This window comes from Ciconia boyciana, chromosome 6 (genome assembly GCF_034638445.1).
Source record: "Ciconia boyciana chromosome 6, ASM3463844v1, whole genome shotgun sequence".
Classification (NCBI taxonomy): domain Eukaryota; kingdom Metazoa; phylum Chordata; class Aves; order Ciconiiformes; family Ciconiidae; genus Ciconia; species Ciconia boyciana.
The window spans coordinates 29,192,922-29,217,477 of NC_132939.1; the positions used below are offsets into that span (position 1 = coordinate 29,192,922).

Consider the following 24,556-nt stretch of genomic DNA (forward strand, 5'->3'; position numbering starts at 1 on the left):
AAACTTGTTTCAAACCTGGTTTATTTTTCTAAAGTGAACTGAGACAAAGGAACTATACAGTTTTAATTACAGAATACTGTTAAGGGGTTAAAAAAAACCAACAAACCAAAACGTAGAAAATGTACTGACAAAGAGCAAACCTTGGAAGTTTTTCTGCCAATTTTTCTGCCACTCCCAGAAGTGAGCAAGTCCTATCTATAGTTTCAAAGAAGAGATCTATTTAAATACTGCTGGTCTAGTACTCTTTGTGGAGAGAAAAAAAAAACCAAACAGAAACCCTCCCCCCAAACCAACACACATTTCCCCTAACAATATTTAAAAGAAACACACAGATACACCATAAGCATCTGGTCACAGCAATTTACATTCAAAGAAAAACAGCTCCAACAGGTATTGGTACATACTCACATGCAGACGTCATGTCCCTTGCAACCTGGCTTCATTACTATTAGCGCATTTGCAGCCTGATGCCTAGATTGTTCTTGGATTGCAATCTGGTTGGGACAGTGACCATTGTTACCTCTTCCATTCTTCCCTATTTCATGTTGTTCATCAGTGTTCACCAATACTCATAGCCACAACCCTGAGAACAAAACCTTCCTTATGCTTGAATAAGGTGTTCCCCACCCTGCCTGAAGCGTTTGAATGGCAAAACATGCAGTATTTTTAATGTATTTAAATACATAAATGTGTATAAATTCAGAATTTCAAGAGCAAAGGATTTTCAACAGTCCTGTGCTTGCAAGTCAAATATAGTGATATGCCAAAAAAAATGTTCCAAGACTCAGGCATGGCCTGCATTAATTTTGTCATGTGGTGGAATAGTACTATCAATTGGAGGAGCTTTACTTTTAGTGAATACCAGCCAAAGCAATTATACTGGAAATAAACTGGTTTTGCCTTTATATCTTATTTTGCTTGGGGGGGGAATCCTGTACATCTTTTAAACTAATCTAACTGCTCCCCCCCCCTCCTTTATACACACTTGTCTATATATGCACCACATTAGTGTTACACAGCCTTATCTACACAAGTTTGATACAGTAGATCCGACAAACAACGGTGGCAAGCAACTTTCAGCAGGAAGCTTCTTTTCTCAGTTAGCCTAAAATAACTCTGACTTGGCAGAAAAGTCCTTTTTATTAGTACACCTCTTTGCTGTTTTTGCCAGCATAGGGGTTCATTAGGGTGTGATCTTTTTCGCTCTCCTATGAAGACTGTTGCACAGCTCTGCCAAGAGACTTATCTGTATATAAACCAAGCCCACATGGGTTGGCCAGAAGGTTTTTTAATTTTTCTAAGCAAAGCCTTTCTAATCTCAATGAACAGGCATCTTATAAACTCCCCTGTTTACATATCTGGATTGAATGAGAGTTTTACATACCTGCAACAGGTAACAAAAGAACCAATACAATTTAAGATATTGGTCTGATAACAATGCAAGAAAAACAAAAGTCACTGTTTTAAAATCAAAATAGCTCTTGAAAAAAAATGGCTCTCAAAAATAGACCTCTGAGAAGAACAGTCAGACACAGAAGGAATTTTCTTCGAAAGAACGACCATCATTATTTACATTCAACAATGGTTTTACCTGTCATTGTAAAGAAAGGAGCTTTTGTTTGACACTTCTGCATGGGGAATAGCCCCTTTTTTCATTTGGATGTCTTCAAATACCCAGTCTAAGCTCATCAAGTCACCTGTATCAGAAGTCAGACTCATACAGCCAGCTTGAACTTGGTTTAAGGTTCCTCCACAGATTTATCACTTGATTTTGATTTTCAAGCTTTTCTTGACAAAGTACATCCTGATTGTAGAAGGATGTAATTTGAGACACTGCTTTATTTGTGGGAAAGCAATCCTCGTCATCTCTGTAGTTTCCATCCTTCTGTGGATGGTTTCTCTCTTCTAATTCCATGGCTGGTCTGATCAAAAGACCATCCTCATTCATTCTGTAGTCTTTTATTGCTTTCTCCCTTCGCAGCCTCTGGATGTCTGCCAGCTGACGCAGCTCCTCTGGCAGCTCCGTGCAAGTGGGCTGATAAGGAAAAAAGAAAAGAAACAGAAAAGAAATCGAAAGAATACATATGCATACACATGCTCTACTTTTGTTAGTACCAGATAACAGCTCCCTCTGTAATTAGCCAATGGAACAGAACAATCGTCTCATTAGATCTGTGGAATGTATCAACTACCTGCTTACACAAACAATACCTCAGGGGAAAAAAGTCCCCCTACACTCTTTCTTTTAAAGGCAACCCAAAGGGAAAAATACTAGACTTGCGTTTATTGTTTACTCCTTTATTATGAGGATCTTCAAGATTTAAGTAATACTTCACATATGGGATTTAGGTGTGTCCTGAAAAACCTTTTGCACTATTTTACAACTGAACTAAGTTGTTGTAAACCCCCAAAAGAGGCATAAACAGTTCATGTTTGCTTGTAGGAGGCCCTGCAAAGGCAGCTTTCCTGGCTTTTAATTTAAAACCATGGTATTCTAGCCTGTAGGTTAAAAAAAAAACCCTTATGTGGAAAAAGTTAACATAGTTAACAAATCAATGAAACAGGAAGTATGTGAAAGGAGATACACTCCTTGATTTGGTCCTGAGCAGTACATGGGACACTGTTCAAAATATTACATTCAAGGATCTGTTCCTTAACAAGGACTGCAATGCTCACCATCTTTGCAGGTACAACAACAAAAAAAATCCACAGTTGCATTCAGCTGTAGAAAGGGGAATTACACAAATAAGGAAGTTTGATTAAAAAGTAGTAAGAGGCAGCCAAGCAAGTTCAATCCTAGCAGGTAGCATGGAGACAACTTCAAGACAACATACAAGCAGCATAGAGTAAACATTACCTAACAGCAAAAGATCACCGAAAGAGTGAAAGGAAACTGGCAGGACTACAGGTTAGGGGAATGGGACTATGAAGTAAGCATCCTTCAGGAAAGCAAAGCCACGTCCAAGTGAAGAAAATGGTAAGGATGAAGTTACAGAAAAAAAGGGCAGGCCAGAATAATTTTATTAATATTTAACAAAAATATAACAGAACTAATACAAAATTTCTTTAAACATGAGAGGAGCACAAAATGTCAACCATGCTGCAGGGCCAAGTAATGATCAGAATACAAAACCAGCATGGTAAAAACCACAACATTTTTTCTCTTCTACATTCAGCATAAAAAAGGTGGAGATTCCCATACCAAAACCATTCATTATGTACCCCAAATCTGTTTCAGATTGTCCCATAAATACTTAATACCGATACTTGAAATACAAACAGCAAGGTGGATTTCACCCAAAATTCCTCAACAGTGGACGATGAAAAAGCTGAACTAGTAGCTATAGTATCTTGCTTAAAACCTGCCTTGATACCCAGGGACTGGAAGACAGTGAATGTTTAAAGAAGGTCCCAGGAAAAATACAGGAAGCAATGTGCTGGTAAGTCAGATGTCTGTATGAGCATACTGGTAGAAACACTAAGAACAGAATGAGTGGATGTACAGATGTGATGCACTGGAAAAGACTTACCATGGCTTTTGTAAAAGGAAGCCATGCCTCACAAAACCTATGTCTAGAAGTTTGGACAGATCCAGAGGAAGGCTAAATAATTCAGACAGGATTACAGAAAAAAGCAGAGCAAGCACTTGAAAACACCCCACCTTCAATTCTGTTTAACCAGAAGAATTTACATACAGCTTTCTAACTCCTACAGTGAGAGGTAATCCATGCCCTAAACCACTTAAAGCCAAGTTGCACGAAAACTCAGGCTGTATGTTCGTAATGATTAATACGCATTGTGTGCAGTCCCAACTCACCTGCCAATTAGGAAAACTTCTGGCTCAGGCATGTAATTATATTTAGACAGAGAACAGTTTATACCATCATGTGTCATAAATATGTTATCTGGTATTACATACTGCACTGTACCTTATCTACTGCAGCTTTACCTTAAGTGCATTGGGAAATCAACTCTGCTGCACAGGGGTGTGTAACTCCCCTAAGGTACCAGAGCTCTGCTTGTGAACTATCACCACTTAAACAAGAAAGCACTGCACTTCTAGGAGAACATTTGCTTCTTTACACTGATGGGTTCCCAGGCTGTGTTTGCTTCTTTGAATCTAAGTCCTAAACGTCAGAATGCAGCTGCATTTTCAAGTACCTAACAACACACAATATTAATCTACAAGGAGAGTTACAAATGTAGCAAATATAGCTCCTTTACTAGCTCTTTTCTAGTGACAGAGCTGCAGAGGCACAGAAACCCATTTTACTTGATGTCTGCATCCACAAGAAGAACAATTACTCCTGGCAGACAGTTATGCTGAAAATGCAGGAAACTGCAGAGACCTTCAGGGTGGGAAGTTTGTGTTGAGTTCTCCTCCTCAGCGGTAAGGAAGATTATCAGTTTGAGAAAGATGCTGAAGAGGGAAGCTGAGGGTTTTGATAATGAAGCGCTGGGGATCAGAAGTTACTGTTTTGCATCTGGTTTGTGGGTAAAAAGTCAGTTGCTTAGGAGGGAGTGTCCACTATTCAGAAGACTCAACTACTACTTGCAGGTGATGACACAAGAAACCACAGAAAGTGTCAACATACATTTTCAAAACTGTCAGGATCAATGAGATGCCTTTCTTTTTATGTCCTTTTTTTTCCCCTCTATATTCCTCTTCATTCTTGTCTCCCAGTACTACATCAACAAGGGTGTTGCATTATCATTTTTGGCTGCTGTGGACCACTGGCAATACTTTACTGTTGCTAGCAACTCCTAGGATGCATTACACCCATCTCTTCTGCAACCTCTTCCTGAAGGAAGCTCTACTTCATGGAGTTGCATCCTGCCACCTTGACAGCATGTCTCCCACCTGGCATACCAGCTCACGGGCCAGCTCCTCAGTACATCTTCTGTCACTGCTGAAACAACTATCAAATGACAAAAGAATGTGTTTGGCTGTCCAGAAGCAAGGTGGAAGTCTCACTGGAAGGGCTGCCCACTGGCTGACCATAAGGACTCTGTTTCTTTGCCATTTCCAGCAAAACATCTGAAAGATCAAGGGGAAGAAAAGATGGCCAAAACATCAGGTCAAAACAGGACTACCACCAGTGACTGCTGCAATTGCTCACGAGAATTAGGACAACCAAGTCAGAGACTCAAACATACTATTTGCACAGAATACGTAACTGCTGCTTGCCCTGCTCTTACCAGTTTACTGCTGTGAAAGCAATAAACTGTCATTAATCTCCATTTCTACCAGCTTACCCATGGCCTCTGACAACCTAGGCTTTTGTTCCTATCAAATTATTTATGAAAACTTGTCTTAAGTAAAGGGAAAGTACAAGCTTCTGTCGAAATAAGCTGGAACAAAACAAAAGCCCCACCAGTCATGCATGTTTAAGAAACAAGGCAAAATTAGACACAGGTACATGCAATTATGCATAAGTCTGAAATCAAGCACTCCTGAGTATGTTGAAGGCCACAAGGATGACCTGAATCTAGTAGGAGCTGTGCATTTAGCCAGAAAGTGATTCTTGTATTCTGCCACTAATGGGGGTCTGTTAGAGCATACAGAAACTTCTCACTGAGGAACAAGAGATGCATGTGGAAAACTGACTGCAGAGTCTGAGCATACAGAGCCCAAGGAAGGGTGGTAACAACTACATTCATCAGCCTTATTCATACCTGTCTTTCCTCAATTCCCAGTGGATGCAGTGATCCACAAGGACAAGTGAACAGGCTTGGCTTGTACTCCACGATTACGCATATTCACTTTTCCTTGCTGCTATTTCCAAGAGGAGAAAAAACAGGGTCTGGTCCAGATCTACTCCCAGAGGCTGAACCCCCTGATTTGACAAGAGAAGGAGAGAGTAGGTAACTGCCCCAGTAGTCATTATTCAACATTATTGGTCATTACTCAGCATTGTTCAATTCACAGGCAACCTCAGACTGGAAAGCCAAAGCATCTTTTTCACCAAGTATATCCTGATACTGTTATTACACACAAAAGACATCGGCATTATGAACTTCTGGATGTGGCAGTGACCCAGGAAGGATTAGGAGGATGTTACCGTGCCAGTCCAAGCTGAAGTTTAATGTTGTATACCCTGATCCAGGAGCTGAGATTCAACATGTGACAGCTGGAAATGGGAAGGAATGTGGCTATGTATTCCATCCAGCTTCAGTACTTCATTTTTAATGAAGTCTCATGATTGAAACTGTATCTTTATCTGTGTACTTGTTTTGCAAGTATAGTTTCCATGGGAGTGTCATAAGTTTGGGGGAATGTGAGAAGGAAAAGAAACATTATTCTGTGTGACATGGTGTCACTCAATAAGATCAGAGGAAACAAGAGCAGGCCAGGGAAGCGTGGCTCTGTTCATTGCTCTAGTTGGGTACGACATACTCACACACCTTTGTAGCCCAGAGGCACAACAGAAGGGACGTCTACATAACTAACTTTCCTTTTGTCAAAAGGCTGGAGACCTGGTGGTTCTGTTCAGAGAGCACAATCCAAGAACTAAAACAGAACAGAGAAGGGCCAGAAAAGGATTCCTTACTTGGAGCGATGGAAGTCAGTTTCCAGATCTGGTCATCTTCTCCAAGTGCCTGTAAATCAAAAAGGCCATGGTAACTTGGAGACTCTCTTGCCTAGTGGCTTTCACTCCTGCAACTTTCAAGTAAAGGCTTGATGTACCACAGATGGTTCCTGTTCACTCAGGAATTATGTCCACTTTCCAATTTAGAAGCTGAAGTAGTGCAAGATATCTTTATGGCCCTGAAGCATTTATTGTCTTGGGCTTTGCTGCAGTCCTGCTTCAGCAACACAGGCCTCTCTTCCAGTTCTCCAGCATGGAGGGAGCATAGTAGATAACATATTTCAGGTTTCCAAAATGTTTCCCTGGCATGGGTTTTTACTTCAGAATCCAAGGAGATCCATTGCTTCTGCTGAAGTAGTGTTGGAACTGCACAAGATCATGTCTGAAGAACGCAGTTATCAAGCACAGGGACTCCAGTGTTGCTGTTGTTGGAGACTGGCTCCAAGATGAAGTCAAGCTCATTGTACCAGACTGCTGTTCACCAAGGGTCCAAGGTGGAGCACAAGTGCAAATTGTAACATGTCAGTGTAAAAAGTAAAATAGTCCAGTAAAAGCATTTTCTAGGTAACTTTCAACTGTAGCTCCACAAAGTGCACAGAAGGCATAATACAGACCTTAGTGATAGATAAACTTTACTTCTAAATATCCATGAAAAAGCACTAGAATAAATACTGGGGGGGAGGGGGTAAGTATCTTGACTATTACTTAATTCTGAGAATCAGATCTGAATAAAGGCTTTTTGATTCAGGGAATTAATACAGACTTAGCCAGAAAACGTAGAAATTGCACAAACAAAGCTTTTTTCCTTTTTTTTTTTTCCTTAAAAGATTTAGCTGAACTCATCAACTTGCAAAGGATTCCCTTAAAGTTAACTTTGTTTACTTACTCAGTGAAGAAACTGAAGTAACAGACCAGATTTAACTAAACCAACCTCCGTATTTGGAGTTTAAATATCTATTGCAAGCAGATTTTAAATAAAGTAGAAGAAACTTCCATTTGTGTGATCTTCTCGCAAGATACAGAAACAACAGAAAATTATTAACAGTGAAATGATGGTGAAAATGGCTACTTTTACTATCCATACTACAAGATTTCTAAAGCAACTGCAAGAAGTATCACATGTGATATTAAATAGATATTCAAAATGCCATTTGAAATGCTCAGGATCAGATTAATTCCTTGGCTAATCTTATGGAATAAATGGATTTACAAAAAGATTGGCTTCAGCAACCTGAGTACCACTTTAAACAAATTCTACAAACAAATAGCCCAATGAAAAACAGAATTTTTACTCTTTTCACTTTAACAGACTGTTCTTTTCTCTTGTGTCATGCCTACTTTTACATGCATTTCACATTGGAAATTCAGATGTCAAGCTCATTTTTTTCCATGAACTATGAACAACCTTTTTTTTTGGCAGCTCTCCTCTAAAAAGAAAAGGTTTTCAGATATGACCTCTTCTCTTCCATCTGTGAAGCAAGTATGACCTCTTGTGGTTATCTAAACTAATCTCCTCCTAAATCCTCAATAATGGGATTTACTGCTCTGAGCCCTTAAGTAATTCCCAAAGGATTCAAGTCTGTGCTCATGTGCTTTGTTAAACCAGGGCAAAGGAAAAGACAATTTCTTCCATGAAGACAGACCTGCATTCTCTTTTCCTAATAAATATTTCAAGACATTTACAACTGCAAAAATGAGGTGGTAACAGGATTTAATCATGTTAGTTCAGTCTCTTTGTGATGAATTAGGATGTTTGACCATTCACTTTTCACCCGAATTTAATACCAGCAATATCTTATGTAGTTATGGCAAGCCCTCCTAAGATTACTTCATTAAGAAGACAGAAAAAGACCACACCAATACCACTGCTTGTTTGGTTTGCATGGACCTGTTCTTTCCATTAGTGCAGGCAGTCAAGCTCTTTAACCAAAAATCTCATTTTCCCCCCACTTTAAAAATTAACAAGCAATTACAGAAGTGTCCACCATACAAGAGCTACTCCAAGGTATCTGGGCATGCAATAGTACTGGTTCTATGCAACCAAAGATGAAAAGTGTTACTTGACTTGATTTTTTTTTTTTTTTTTAAGATAACACAGGTGATAATATATTAGGAAGACAAGATAACTCAGAAATGCTTTTACAGAAATAAAAATCTTTGGCCAACAAGAGACAACACTTCTCAGAAACAACCAGTATATGCAAAGCAGCCTAGCAGTAAAGATGACAGAATAGGAGAAAAATAGAACAAGATTTGGGGACTAAATACTCTTACCAAAGCAAAGCAACCCTGGCAGCTCCAGGTACCAACACTTCACAACTGCCTGTCCCTCTTCACGCCCTCACACATACACAGCCCCCATTGAGCCCAGAGGGTCTCAGTCTCAGATTAGAGTGAACAGAAGGCACATGTGCCTGTGCCCATGCCTTAACAGCTGCAGCTCATCATCCACAATATTAACTTGAGGTGGATTTGTGCTAATGGACTAACATGAAATGCAGCTACGTAGATACAGACACCATCACTTCTGCTGCTGCTGCACAGGAAACAAGGTATGTGGCATAAAGTAGGGTGTACAGCTGCAGAAAAGGAAGCTGCTGTAGCTAGGTCCTCCAGAGTTTATCCATCAGAACCTTATATCAAATCACTAACCAGAGAAACAAGCAAAGACATACTTACGTTTGTGCTCCCAAGGTGATCTCCAGACCCAGTCCGATAAGCATCTAAATAATCATGTACTACAGCTGTTAGGTCAGACATCAAATTATCCATTAGAGATGAGTGGAGCAGCAGAAGGTACATAGCCTTCAGAGCAAGTGCTTTAAGCAGAGAAGCTGGAAAGGGTCTCAAGAACCATATGTCAGGATTCTCCTGTGTATCCCAATGCAAATGAAAACAGTTATTTAAGTAGCAAAAATTATAACAAAGCTTTACATCACATTCTTCTGCAGTTTACAACATATCTCCTGATGCTGATCTCTATTTTCAGTGCTACTGAATGCTTGCAGTTTCTAAAGCCATCTGTGTACAAGCCTGTGGATGTTAGAGAAGAGGGAGTTTGGGAGGAGGGATTGCTTCTTTAAAAAAAAACCAAACAACAAAACCAAACAACAAAAACAACCAAAACCCAACACAAACCTACTCCAGCATTTAATATTAGGTTCTCTCTCACCCATCTCTGAAACTAGGTTGGATTCCTAAGAGCTGAGAAGAAAGATCTGAAGGGAAAAAAACGCCGCCCATCAAGGGAGACGGGGAAGCAGCTGAGGATAGTAACATCTTCAGCCGTCACAACTAGAACCACAAGAACACGAAAATAAGCCCCAGTTAAGCAGCATGACCATGATAACCTGAGCAAAACTGTCACTACAGAGTGTCTTACGCTGGAATACTTACTACATACATATTACACAGTCATTTTCCACTTTTAGTCTTCAGACCAATAGGAGGATTTGGTTTGGTAAACTAATGAAGGCATGTTGTCATTGGGCTTAGATTTGCCGTATAGAATTCTCTAAATTGAAATTTTGAGACACGCTATTAGAATTCCAAAACTTATATAAAAATAAAGCTGTGTTCAAATTAGAGGTTCACTGAGTAGCTGTTATAGCAATATAAAATAACATTTAATCCAGACTTTCGAGACAGATTTTAAGTCTATGAACAGGCAGTGCAAAACCACTGAGATTTACTCAGGAACTTACAAGACCAGATTGAAGGGAGAAAAAATGCTCTGGTAGTAAAGAGATTGTTCCTATTCAGTAAAGAAATCCTGCCTATATAGTGAGGTCTCATTAAGTATCTAGTTCACATATTTAATAGCTTCTTTGGAAGTCCCCCCCAAAAAAGGCAAGGTCAGGTGATTAAAAACCCAGCAAAAAGACGCCAGAACTGGCACTAGCATATTTATATACTATTTGTTTAACTAATTTGATATCCTTCTATGATAAGGTCACCCACCTAGTGGATGAAGGGAAGGCAGTGGATGTAGTTTTTCTGGATTTTAGTAAGGCTTTTGATACTGTCCCTCACAGCATCCTTATAGACAAGTTGTCCAACTGTGGGATGAGTGGGTTCGCAGTGCGCTGGGCGAAGAACTGGCTGAAGGGCAGGGCTCAAAGGGTTGTAGTGAATGGGGCTACATCTGGCTGGTGACTGGTCACCAGCCGTGTTCCTCAGGGTTCAATTCTAGAGCCAGTTCTGTTCAATATATTTATCAATGATCTGGATGCAGGAGTTGAATGCACCATTAGCAAGTTTGCTGATGATACCAAACTGGGAGGTGCTGTTGACTCTCTTGAGGGACAAGATGCCTTGCAGAGTGATCTAGATAGATTGGAGCACTGGGCTATGATTAATGGGATGAAATTTAACAAGTCCAGATGCTGGATTCTGCACCTAGGATGGAGTAACGCCGGGCGCAAGTATAAATTGGCAGAGGACTGGCTGGAGAGCAGCCCTGCAGAAAGGGATCTGGGGTGCTGGTCGACAGCAGGCTCGGTATGAGTCACCAGCGTGCCCTGGCAGCCAAGAGGGCAAACCACATCCTGGGCTGCATCAAACACAGCATAACCAGCTGGTGAAGAGGTGATTGTCCCACTGTATTCAGTGTTGCTGCAGCCCCACCTTGAGTACTGTGTGCAGTTCCGGGCCCCACAATTTAAGAAGGATGTGAAGGTCCTTGAATGCATCCAGAGGAGGGCAACAAAGCCGGTGACAGGGCTGGAAGGCATGTCCTATGAGGAGCAGCTAAGGACTTTGGGTTTGTCTAGTTGGAGAAAAGGAGGCTGAGGGGCGACCTCATTGCTCTCTGCAGCTTCCTGAGGAGGGGAAGTGGAGAGGGAGGTGCTGATCTCTTCTCCCTGGTATCCAGTGATAGGACGCGTGGGAATGGTTCAAAGCTGTGCCAGGGGAGGTTTAGACTGGACATCAGGAAGCATTTCTTTACCAAGAGGGTGGTCAAACACTGCAATAGGCTTCCTAGAGAGGTGGTCGATGCCCCAAGCCTGTCAGTGTTTAAGAGGCATTTGGACAATGCCTTTAATTACATGCTTTAACTTGGTCAGCCCTGAAGTGGTCAAGCAGTTGGACTAGATGATCGTTATAGGTCCCTTCCAACTGAAATAGTCTATTCTGTTCTATTCTATTTATCAAGCTTATGTTCCCCAAATCTTAGGAGCTCCTGGCCCATTAAATTTCCCCTTGCTTGTCCTCATCTGAAAGATTAACAAAAACAAGGCCAACAGAGAATAATGATTTGGCAAATGCTGCCGAACTGCACAAGCAAGAAAAAAATCGCTACTCTCAATTTTTAATTCTAATAGTGCTGGCAATAAAAGTTTCCTCTTTCCCTACTTGACTCGGGATTCATTTTAACCAACTTGTGCTGTTGGAACAAGGTTTCAGAATTAGTCAAATATATTAAGACATCCAGAACATTTTTTACCCAAGTTATATATATCCTCTGTTGTACAAGCTTTGTGGTTCTTCAAAACCCCGATTTCAAATGAGCTATTAGGAAATACCAGCATAAGCACTGATGCCAACTAAAGCTTGCATATGTCTCCCAAGTCAATGTTACAAAATGTCCTTAAATACTGCAATTTGACCACTGCATAGTGCCATGCTCTTAAAAAAACTGACAGAAACATCTCAAGATGGGCAAAGCACAGCTCACAATTGAGTCTTCAGAAAGTGCCTCACTGAATCACTCACTGAAGGCATCTGCTGCCTGCACTTCATGATGGCATCCCATTTGGAAGATATCTTCAAGTGCTGCATCAAACACTCCTGTAACGTGCAGACACGGTGTGGAAGGAAGCCGCCTGTTGCCATTGAGAACTGCAGAACATCAGCAACCTGTGATGGAAGGGATCAATATGCCATGACCAGCATCCATTAACCCAAGGCAAAGAACATGGAGGTTTGACAGTGGGGATGCATATTAGAAGTAAAGTACGCTGCAAACAAATTAATCCTCGTTTTGACTGTTTTCAGTTTCTGTTTGACTGTTTTCAGTTTTCAGTTTTTTGACTGTTTTCAGTTGCAGAGCTACTAATCCGACTCCTTAAACCTCTTAAGTTACACAAAAGGGTAAATGAAGTTTTAAGAATTACGTATGTAAATTATATGTTGTATTAGTCTAAGGCTCCTTCTAGCCCCGTGCTCTTGTCTCCAGACAGCAGGTGGTTAGGAGCAGTATCAAAATAGAGTAAACATACAGTGATATTTCCTCAGCATACTTATGGTTTTGCTTTTTATCTAAAACCTGAAATAGTGATGCAATGCAAGGAAAACATGATGAAAGAATGTAAGTTGTCAAAAACCTTTTGCCTAAGACTTGATTTTGCCAGTAAGACTCATCTTTGACAGCATACAGAGCCAGAAGGGAAGCAGACAACAGCCTCCAGCAGCAACTGCATGGCATGGTGTTTGCTTGTTTCTCATCATGGTTTCATCCCTTTTACCCTTTTGCAGTAAGAGCAGGAACAGCCCTGACTCTTGTCCCTAATCAGGGAATACAAAGGTGAGTGGGACTATTGCAACAGGTGCAGAGAGAAGACAAGGGAAAAGGGAAGCCTGGAAGAGAGTCCACTCACCAGGGGAATGGAGAGGAAAAAATAAAAAGCTTGCATCCACACTCAGAACCTGAGACTGAGCTATCTGTCATTAGAACAACCTACCCTTCAGACTTCCTCTGCTACTCAGAAGCCCAGATTCCCACTCTGCTCCCCTGAAATCCCCACTGACCTCTCATAGCCCTTTTCTCCATACTATTCTCTCCTGAGAAATCTTGAGCCAACACACAACACAAGCATCCACAATCTCACCAACAAAACCATGAGCTTACAGGGCAGCCCAGTTTCACTGCAAGGGTTACAGCTGAAGCCACTGTTTGAGCTGTTCTACCACACACTGCCCATGTGCTACCTAGACCAGACCACACAGTGCTTGGCAGCACCAGCTCAGCCCCTGCAATAGTGACCACAGAATTGTAACTGACCTCTTCTGGCCTCTTATACTGACGGTAAATTCCAAGACCAAACCCCCGTTCCTAATTTATCTATAAAGTCTTTTCTGGGGAAAAAAAACCCAACCTCTTTCTGTCCAATAGCAAAGGCAAACAAGCTGGTATGATTTATTAATGACTAAAGCTGCCTCTAGGGCATCACCTAAATAGCTAACTGCTGGCTTCTCTGGGAGAGAAGCCATGTATTTGCTAAGCTTACCAGAAGAAAGTGCTAAGCCAATCCATTTACTGAATTTCCAAGGAATAAAAGATCGTATGAAGGTATTATGAAGAAAATGCAAAATGTTACAGCACAAGTAGAACAAGTAATCTTGGACTAAAGAAAGAAATGTGAGACCTCCTATGCTCTGTGGTAGGACAGAGAATCTAGGATTGGCTATATTTCTGTGAGGCTGACTACATTGCTGCAGTCTAAAGAAGTCTACAACCACCAGCTGAAAAGTGGCAGGAAACATACCTGGAGAAAGGAACTGCAATAATTAAAACTGATGAGTTCACTGAAGAGAAGAAAATGGAGAAGACCCAGGTGAAGCTGACCTTCACTGGATTGTAAGCACAAATCACCAGGTAAAGAGAAAGTTTCCATCACTCATTACTGAACAGTCCCTTTGTATTGTACTTCTGACCTCTAAAACCTTCTCTGGCTTTTCACTCTCAGTGGCCAAATGCAGATGAAGAGGAAGCTCAGGAAAGACCTTCTCAAGCAATCAGCTACTTTTACTCCAAGTCAAAACAAAGATGTTGTTCAAATCTATGGAAACATATTCCATTCTTCTAGATGGTTAGAGAGAGAGTTTCTAGTAAAAAATTTCAATGTTTTCCAAACAAGGAGAGAAAAGACTTAAATATTTAAACAAAAATGAAAGCATCTTTGCGATCAATATTCATAAAAGTCTAATCTGAATGAACAAGGTTATAGAACAAACTTGCCCACCATGAAAACAATGTTTCAGCTTTCACTGAAAAATCTTTGTCCAAAGTCATTGCATGCTAATGGCTTGGATTCAAGGGCAGGGGAACTATGACACACTAAAGAGTAGTGTATGTGTATTGATCTGTGGAACCAGACAGCAACAGTGACTTCTTCAGTTGTACATTTTATGATTAAACCTTGCATGGACCTCTGTCTTACGGAAAGTCTCAAGCTGTCAAATTTTCTTTACTCTTTCAGCACACACCTCCCGGAAGAATTGTATTATTTCTTTTGGTAGTACACAGATATGCAAGCAACAACATTTTACAATAGGCAGGGATTTCAGAGTGTGAGAATGCTCTAGCCTCATGATGCAGAGCAGAAGTGTCCCAGAAGGCAACGTTAGGGATGTAAGCACTGACAACAGCCAGTTGCCTGATGACTATGCAGCTTTTTAGGCTGCTATAGCCCAACGGGGACAAACACACATGCACACCAAGGCAGTCAAATGTGAAGTAGCAGTATCAGACTTCCACAAACATTATCATTAAAAGTTACTTCAACAGGTGATGCTTAAGTACTATAAGAACATCAGTGGGGAAGACAGTGAACATCAGAAACATTTCACTGCCACCCTCTACATGTTGCGTTAATTATATTAGGTTACTTATTGCAAGGAATAAGCATTTGCAGCAACTGGCCAAAACCAGGGATAAATAACACTTTTCAAATTATGCAGGCAGGATCCCATCTAACCCAGAGTTCATCATTCCATTGCTGTGTTTTTTAAGCACAGTGTCACTTGTGCACACAGCCTGTTCCAATTTTAACAACACTGAGAAGCTGTCTCTAAGAAGTGCATCACAAAAAGCATCTACGAGAGTTTGCTCAGAGGTATCTCCCAGTTATTTGCTCCAGTAGTACAGAGTAGAAGACCAGACAGCTTAATTCCGCAAAGCAGGTACACTGCAGGGTAGCCAAAACCAGGCTACTTCACTAGCTTACTTACATTAGAAGCAGGATTCAGGCCAATGAATCAAAGTAATTGAATCTAAGCCTAGAGATCAGTGCAAGTAAAGCATGCATGTCAGCTCATGCCAAGACCACAGAACAATGAGTGCAATTCTGCGTACTTCAGACCCTAGGGTGGATAGGTCTGGTTAGTTATTTCCACTGTATCAGTTACATGTTCTAGCCAGTACAGTTGGGAGCACTGGTGGGAATTTTCACCCCTACCTTTTTCATGCAGTCAAGACTTAACACTGACTGATATTTGACCCGTAATGGAATAACGTAATTTTTAGGAGCAAAAGGCCAACCTAAGATCAGAAAGGGACTGAGAGAAACCTCTGCTGTATAAAGCTTACTACGTAGCCCAGATTAGGGCTTTGAAGAGTTACTATAGGCAGTCATATCTATGACATGAAAAGTCAGTATATAGGCAAGGACAAGTCATACATAACTTATCCATGCCCATTATGAAAGATCATAGCCATTATGTTATTGTCTTCTCTCTCAAAAGGCTCTAATTCTCCTCTTAGTCATGCAACATTAACTACCACGACTAGGGCCAGCACCAGCAAAAACAGATTTTTGTGGTAACCTGGCCTGTTCTCTCACTTCCACCGCTCCTTTTATTAGCAGGTGCTTCACAGTGCTGGATACCTGTAGCCTGAATCTGTTTCTACACTTGTGAAAGGGGCAGAAAGAGTAACAAAGAATATAAAGCACAAGCCAACCTGGCTCCTTTTTAAGTCACAGTAGCCTCAGGTTGTGCCAAGTATGATCAAGACCAGTTAATACATCTTAAAAAACCCCACCACATTAAACTTGCTGCTAATATTAGATATTAGCTACATTTTAAAATGGGTCTGCACAAGACACTATCAGCCTTGCCTGCTGGTTCTTTTTAGCTAGAACAAAACCGCTACATTTACATGGTTCAACAACTGCCACATTCTAGTAATGTTAAACCTTCTCTGAGAGAATGCCCTGAACAAGGCTGAAGTTTCTCTTGTTGAAACTTTTGTTCTCAACCAGAATATTTGAAGGGTACCTGTGTATCAAAGACATTGAAGAGAAGGACACCGTACTGGTGAAAGAGACAGTCTGAGATCCAACGGCAGTCATGCGTGACCTGAAGCAAGAAAGAGCTGTCAGACAAACTTGTGTCCAACTGCAACTTTTTTGGTGCAGCTAGATCATTATATGTGTATATGACCTCTGCCACCACAAACATCCTCACACACCCTGTACCCTTACCTTCAAGATGTTTTTATCTTCCAGCACCATTTGTAATCCATTTTTGAAAGCCTGAGGTCCCAGAAGGAAGATATCAAATAGAAAAATACGGCTCTTTGTTGCTATCTACAACAAATTCAGTTGCAGACAAAATGAGTGAGGGACAGAAGAACAAAGGATTTGAAAGTAGGAGAGAGTGCCCTGTTGCCCACAAGCCATAATCTCCTATGTACAGGCTTACACTGGGGAGAGCAGGTTTAGTTTCCTTAATGCTAATTCATAACCAAGTCTTGTTTTTTCCAGAGATGCCCAGAGACTGTCACAATAATTAGAAAGAATGACCCAGTGGTCTACTAAACACAGTTAAATACAGCATTTTGGGACATACCAACAGCAAATCCTATGCACAGTACTTAAAATAAATTCCTACACCTATTATGGTGTCATTTTTAAAGAACCACTTCCAACAAAATTCTTGTGCCCATGACATTCCTTTCATTGTCAAAGACCACTACCAAATAAATAAAGGACATCGTTTTCCATCCTAGCATTTCAAACAGGATATAAAATTTAGGTTTTGCCTTTGTTCAAATTCATAATGGTTTAACAAAAGCCGTTATTTGAAAGCAATTTAGCCATACCAAAGCAAACATTTTGTGCCACTTACTTCTGCATAAATGAGTTAAGTCTGAAGTATGAACTCCCACACAAGTTTTTGCTTTGGATAAACACACTCACCTTTAAACTGATTTAAAAATAAACTAAGACAATTTTGAGCTAACATATTAAGCTATTCTCCTTTCTGTCCCTTCCTTTTCAGATGTTGATAATATTGCAGCTAATTAAGATACTGTATCATCTTTAGATAGATTTTACTCCTTCAATTATATTGGCATTGTGATTAGGTCTTGCAGTTTTTCAATAGGTAACAGCTGTACTAGTGTAATACCTCTACCTGTATACAGGTATATAAGGATGGCAAACCAAATATGTTACATTGTTATATACAAATGTATATATTACATACAAGTTAAGTAATTATTATATTGCCTTATAATGGCATAATGCTTTCCATAACAGGTCTTTTATGAAATACCTGATCTGTCTTGAACATCATATCCCTTACCAAAACAGTTACGTGAGTAAGTCTTAAACATGGGCTAATCCTCAAATGTTTCTCAGTTATTTCTCTGTTTAGTGGCACATTTTGGGAAATATTTGCCTCTTACCTCAAGCCATGCAAGTTTTCCATGACGACACAAATTAACACCTTCTCCTGCTATACTGACAACACACTGCTGTTTTAGGTGCAGCACCTAATGAAGATAACAGGAGTAAAATAAATAGTGCCAGGGAATGATAGGCAGAGGGACAAATAGTAAACTGCGATTTTTCTAGTCGTGATCCATATTTAAAAATGTAAATACAGATCAAAACCACAATGAATCTCAGATATATAGTGATCCAAGAGAAACAGACACAGTACCAGTCCAGTTACTGATAGCTGGAAATTCTGCAACTAGAAACATCAATGATGGATTTAGCAGAGATTATGGATAACTAAAGAATATAGATTCCCCTGATCTCCTCCCAAGAAATTCTCCTAAGTAGGTTTTACGAACTTCCTTGAAATCACATAAAGAAGATGTTCCTTTCAGTTAAAAAAGAGAACTCATTTTCTATGGCAGAAAAGAAAAACCTGTTACTCTCACAGACATGAAAAGTTTTCAGTTAAGATACAGCAATCTGTAGTGCGCACGTAACACAAGCGTAGAAGGCATAAACAGAAATAAAAAAGCCAGCTTCTTTTTCAAGCAACAGTTATATTCTTCTGTAAGCAGGGAAATCTATTCCTGTGGGGAAGAGCTTTTTCCTTTGTATGTGCACAGATTTACCATAATAAGAGCCCAAATTGCAACTGATGTTACTGCAAGACAAAATGGCATGGAGGACCTATAGTATTGCTGGTCTAATTCAGGATGTAAAAAATGCTATTAAATTTAATAATAAATCTATCATTGGCTCAGAGTTCTGAAACAAGGCCTTTCTACCAAGTCCGCTTACGTTGTTATACGTGATTTAAGAGAAAATGGTCCAGGCATGTCTGGAGTTCCAAACACCTACAAAAGCAACACAATCAATTCCCTCTGCAAACACCAACAAATCCTCATGTTGTTCCCTTCCTAAACAAAATAATTGCTCACTAAACAGTAATACTGACCCTTCACCTCAGTCACTGGTGATACAGAGTCTGAAAACAGCAACCAACACACACTGATGCAGATTCACATCCACCCACTGCAAACTCACGTGCACTGCACTCTTTCCCGGCATGTATGCACACTTTAAATATACTTTCATGCCACCAGAGATACCATTTCTACTTGACTTAAAGAAGCCAGTTACTACCTATTACTCAAATTTCACTACAGTCTGCAGAAGTGATTTCCAGTATAAGACATCCTGAAGCAGTGCTCACAATCCTGCCACCTAATGGATCTACTGACAATTAAAATGGAACAGACTTAGAAGTCATATACGCTGCATAAGAGCTTTCGTTAGTACTTACTGCTGGGCCAAATTTCTTCTGGAAACAATCAACAACTGTGTACTCCGCATTCTCTTCTTCTTTCTTCGCTAAAAGGAAGAAAAATAAAAATCATTAGACGCTCCCTCTACTTGAATAAACTTTGCACAAGGTATGTATTTTAGTTGTATAATCACTCTACTTTTCTGGTTTAGCTGTTCAGTTCTTCCCTCTCTACTTCCTGAACACACCCAAACAGATTACTGAACTGTCTGATTCAGATGTGTACAGTCTAACGCATGAGCCAAAATTCTGTTTTTTGACAGAAAAACTGGCTGTTTAAAAGTAAGTTGCAGCATTACTTTTTGTCATTATGATGCATAAAGGAAACAAAAAGGTTTCAGTTTAAAAAATTACATCCATTTAAAAAAAAAAAGCACCCTAATTCCCAGGCTTGTCCAGGGAAGGAAAAAGATTGTAACAAAGACAAAACTAATGGACAGTGACACCACAGAACATGGACAACTAAATGATCAAGGGGGCAAAGAGAATTTAAGCCAGATTTTAGTATTTTTAACACCTGCTTAACAATGTCTGATGAACAGGGAAAAAAGGGTTCTCTTAAAGATTCTCCCTTCTCTTTAGGTAAGATGCAAATGTTAATAATATGCATCCACAACACCACAAGGACAATCTTCTAAACTGTAAAATAATAGTCAATTGAAAGATCATAAGAACAAATTGTTAAAGGCTCTCCCAGATCACATCAACCCTTGCTCATTTTCTCCCCCACCACCCAGGTAAATGCAGCTAACCTTCCTTTAGCCTATACAAGTCTTGCACTCTTGTCACAGCTCTACGAGAACAGAACATGCTGATCACATTTTGGGTCTGTACCTGTATATGTGTATACAGCAGGAACCACACAACCAAATCTATGCAAGCATGTGACAGCCAGCACAGAACCAAAGATCAATAGTCTTACTGAGCTTTGAGTTATCTATCATGCCACATACATTTCAGGAACAAGTATAAGATTGAAACAATCACCAGAGAGGAATGCTCACTGGCTGAACCAGTGAGCTTTGATTTCTCCAAAAGATCAGTTGTGCTGCTCGGTCACTTTTACAGTTGATGAGAACTGCAGGATAAACATTCTGGAAAGCAGATGAGTTTCCTTCTGATGTTGTGAATGTATCTGCAGCCAAAGAGCATGCTTGCAGATAACGAGCTCTGTACCTATCTTTCTGTGACCATTGTTCTTTCAGAATACATCCTGTTCTGATACAGGCAAACCAAGAGATCACAGCCTCTGGGAAAGATATTGTCTGACAAAGACAAACTAACTACATTGCTTGACTAATATCCACATTACCTGAGAGGGAGTATTTCAAGCTATTTGAGGCTCTGAGCTGGCTCTCTAGGGAAACACAAGGAGAACTCCATGGGCCACAATCTGCTTGTCCTGTGTCTGCTTGTTTGTTCCCTTCAACAGCTGAAGTGCACCTGCACGAGCAAGGCAACCATACATAGCACAGAAGTCAAAACATTACACATTCCACCAGCATGGACATTTTAATAAAGAAAATTATTTCATCCAATGCCATCTACCTGCATCCAGACAATGAACTGCTGCATGTGAAGCAACTTCCCAATCCAATGTGCAAGGTTGTTAAAGAAGATCTTGAAGCTACCCAACAATAAGATTATTTTGCACAAAAGGGCCTTTAAAAAATTTCACATTTATTCTGAAAGTAAAAGGTGAAAGCAGAACCTGAACAGATGTTCACTGTAAAGGTCAGTAACAGTTTCAAGGGAAGAAAGAGTTCAAAGTACAAAGAATGAAGTACCTGACTTGAGCCCAAGAACCATGCAATTTAAATATCTGTAAGTCTTTACAATGAATCAATAATATTTGATCCATTAGTTAGTTACTGTAATTGGAGGGTGATTTTACAAGTTGACCAATACGTAATAAAGTTATATCCACTGAAACTTTACTGTAATCAAATGGAAGTTATTAAATCACATAAAACGGTAGCATCTCAGGACCAAAAAAAAAAGAGAGTTAGTAAACATTCACCTGACTGAAAGATGTCACATATAAGATGCTTAATTTCTATGACAGGACAGTCTGAGGTCAAGAATACTTCACTGGGAAATATGACTTAGTATAAATTTCCTTATAATGATATAAAACCATCCCATTATTATTATAGAGCTCCAATCATGTACCTCTCTATCTCAATAGAATAAAACATTAGAAAAACCCCTTTCTGATCAGCCTTTAGATGTAGCTGAAGAATCTTGTATCTAAAATTGTATATTTAAAGGATTAACACAGGAATCTGCTACCAAGGTCAGCATATTCAAGTATGTGTGAACGTAGGCTTACTTAACAGGGAGAAAGAAGACAAGACAGCAGCAAGCAAGAAGACTGCTGCTAATCACAATTCTATGTGTTTTTTAACTATATTTTAAAGACTATTCAGTAGACATCATTTCATTCCTTCTTCTCTTAAGAGGAAGAATAAACTATTCAAATGTGGTCTTGTGAGAAGACTCAAAGCAAAGCCATCTAGGAGCATGGGTCTGCAGGAGTTTGAAACATATTTTTACCAGCTTCCCAAAGTCACATTTATGTATGTTTTGAGAGCATCTGTATAAACCTAACCTTCCCTATGCAATTGTCCTGGACCTGTTCCACCACAGAAGAAATGCTCATGGGAAATCCTCCCTGAAACCACAAGCTGACGAGGAAAAAAACCAAGCAAATTATTCTACCTAGGAACACTAGTGGGAAGAAAAAAAAAAAAGAAAAAGGAAAAAAGTGAGAGAGAGAAATTGTAAGCAATAGCTCAAAAGAACCTTTTACACAGTGGAGGTCTTCCACTTACCACCTTGTTCACCTCTTTACAGCAGAGAAATACAAACTTGGCGCAGCTGAGTCTGAACATCGGTATTATACTAAATGTAAGTGGTGGCTCCCCTAGCAAGCACATCCCACCCCTTCTCCTGCCGTGAAAGGAAGGAAATGTTTCAACGTACTCAGAGAGCATTGCTGTTCCCTTCCCTGAATCTGGTTCATCCAGCAATTCCACTGCAACAGAAACAAACAATTTATACTCTAACTAGTGCTGACAAGCAACTTTTTGACACTTATCTCCCAAAAAAAGGAGAATCATAACCATACGACATGGCCATACATGCAAAAAAAGAAATTGAATTCAAAGTATAGTTTCAATAATTTTAAATTCACTCTGATGTACAAATCTATATAAAATAACTTACATTGGTAGCCTAGATAAGGTGTATTTCAGAACTCTAGCATTTAAACAAGACTAATGGCTTAGCATCCACCAAAAACAAAGTCAGTATTGAACTACAACTAATTACTTTACAGACTATTACATATAGAATGAAGCAGGTACAAGGAAAAAGGCAGAATGGAGTCAGTTAATCACTTGATAAGTCCAATAGCTGCCTTCTAGCTATCTCCCCCTCAGCACTTTGCTCCTTGTCCCCAAAGCAAAGCAGATGCCAATAGAAAAGCACAGGACCTTTATACACTAGAAACGTTTTTCTTAAATAATCCTGTATTCTTATCAGTAGTGAATCACAAAAAGAGGCTCAGATAAACAGACCATTTAATATGCTTTGCCTGTGCAACTAAAAGCAAAACCAAGTTAACTAGAACTTTAAGCAATTTAACTTCCCAGCAGAGTCCATTAGTGAGTCTTGCACATACAAGAACATACACAATGAATGTAGCTTGCCTTCAGGACGTAAACAGGGGGCACGCTTATCTCAACTGATTACCTTCAGAGTGGCTGCTTTCATTAGTGGTCTTATTGGACTTCATTCATTATTTAACTAATAAGCTTTAATGTAGTACAGTCACAAGACCTTCACAAATTAGTTATTTGAATTATTATTATTCACTGATATTATTCACTGGAATTATTATTATTTCACTGATAGATAATTAGGGAACAAAAGTAGTGTGATTTATACAACATTCTAATTCCTACTGATTTTAGAAGAAAGATGTGCAACTGAAGAGTGACCAAAACATGGACTTAAAATGCTGAACTAAGAGTGGGCGCGATCCCTGTGCCCCAAAATGTGGTAAGAAAAGCCTCACCATTGACTATTTCATGGCCAAAAAACATCTTTACTCCTGGAGTGCTTCTGCCAGTTTCCAAGTTCTTCACTGAAATGAGAGAGAGGAAAAATAAAGACATATATCAAGTTCCGCTGCTTGGGGTAAAAGCTTATCATTTGCAGAACAAAGCAAGACCATAGGAGCAGGTAGTACTATTAACTAGGGGGAAAAAAAAATAATCAACAAACGGGTTAAGTGGCAGCTCTTTCACTCTACAGAAGAGGGTTTCCATAAGATGACTGTGCACTGAGTACGACACAACTCAGAGCTGCTACACTGACACAGTCTCACAGCTGAGAGCACAGGCAGGTGCTGCTAACTTCTACTTTAAGTGTATGTTTTATTCATCCCAGTGCCCGTTTTGGCTCCCGGGAAGCACCCACGGGCACTCCGTCGGGCGCAGCGGGCACGCTCAGCGTGGTAGACGGGCACTCCGTCGGGCGCAGCGGGCACGCTCAGCGTGGTAGACCACCTGACACGGCGCCCACCGCGGAGCCAGGCGCCCTGCACAAGCGCCTCTCCCTCAGCGACCAGGCTCACAGCGCTGGGCTCGCTGCACCCCTTCCTCTCCCCTCACACACGCCGAGGCGGCGCAGGGCGTTCCGAGGGCCGGCGGGGCGGGGCGCGGCCCTGCCCACCGCCGCGGCGGGCCCCGACCTGTCCGCAGGAGGAGGCTCCGGTCGGGGTTCACGTGCTGCAGCACCCCCTGGAAGACGCCGCATTTTAAGGTGACTTGAACGGTTCTCCCCAGAAGCGCACTGAAGTGCGCGCTACTGAGGGCCATGCAGCAGCCCGGGGCGGCGGCGGGGACGAAGCTCCCTCGGCGGGACACCTGCGGCACAGGGCAACGGAGGGGCTACGGCGGGACACCGAGGCCCCGCCCACACCCCGGGGGCGGGACCACCAGCGCCCACACCCAATCATGGCGGGGAAACTTACTGCGGGGACGCTACAGGCAGAGGGCAGCAACGGCCGCCCTGCGCGCCGACCGCTGGGAGCAGCAGGCTGCCTCTGCCTCAGCGGCAGTAGCCGCCAGGGATGACGCCTGCGCCTTGGCAGAGTGTGCTGCGCGCATGCGCGCCGGTATCGG

General features: G+C 40.8%; 1 protein-coding gene across 8 annotated transcripts; it reads right to left on the bottom strand.

Moving 5' to 3' along the window:
• Nucleotides 1–21: 21 nt before the first annotated feature.
• Nucleotides 22–24,530, bottom strand: EXD1 (exonuclease 3'-5' domain containing 1). 8 transcript variants are annotated; one of them, XR_012042959.1, is made up of 13 exons: nucleotides 24,124–24,304; nucleotides 23,446–23,514; nucleotides 22,350–22,401; nucleotides 20,677–20,807; nucleotides 19,344–19,411; nucleotides 18,004–18,090; nucleotides 16,796–16,900; nucleotides 16,590–16,670; nucleotides 12,306–12,449; nucleotides 9,270–9,461; nucleotides 6,552–7,061; nucleotides 5,677–5,837; nucleotides 2,909–5,038 (listed from the first exon to the last, which is right to left on the bottom strand). XR_012042959.1 is itself a non-coding variant. In XM_072864143.1 (11 exons), coding segments are annotated over exons 1-11 (1,263 nt in total). In that variant the 5' UTR covers nucleotides 24,407–24,530; the 3' UTR covers nucleotides 22–1,702. The 8 variants fall into 8 exon arrangements, 5 of the variants coding, with proteins under 5 accessions (XP_072720244.1, XP_072720243.1, XP_072720245.1 ...); XR_012042956.1 differs by having other exon boundaries at nucleotides 6,552–7,064; XR_012042957.1 differs by lacking the exon at nucleotides 2,909–5,038 and having other exon boundaries at nucleotides 5,437–5,837; nucleotides 6,552–7,064.
• Nucleotides 24,531–24,556: the final 26 nt, after the last annotated feature.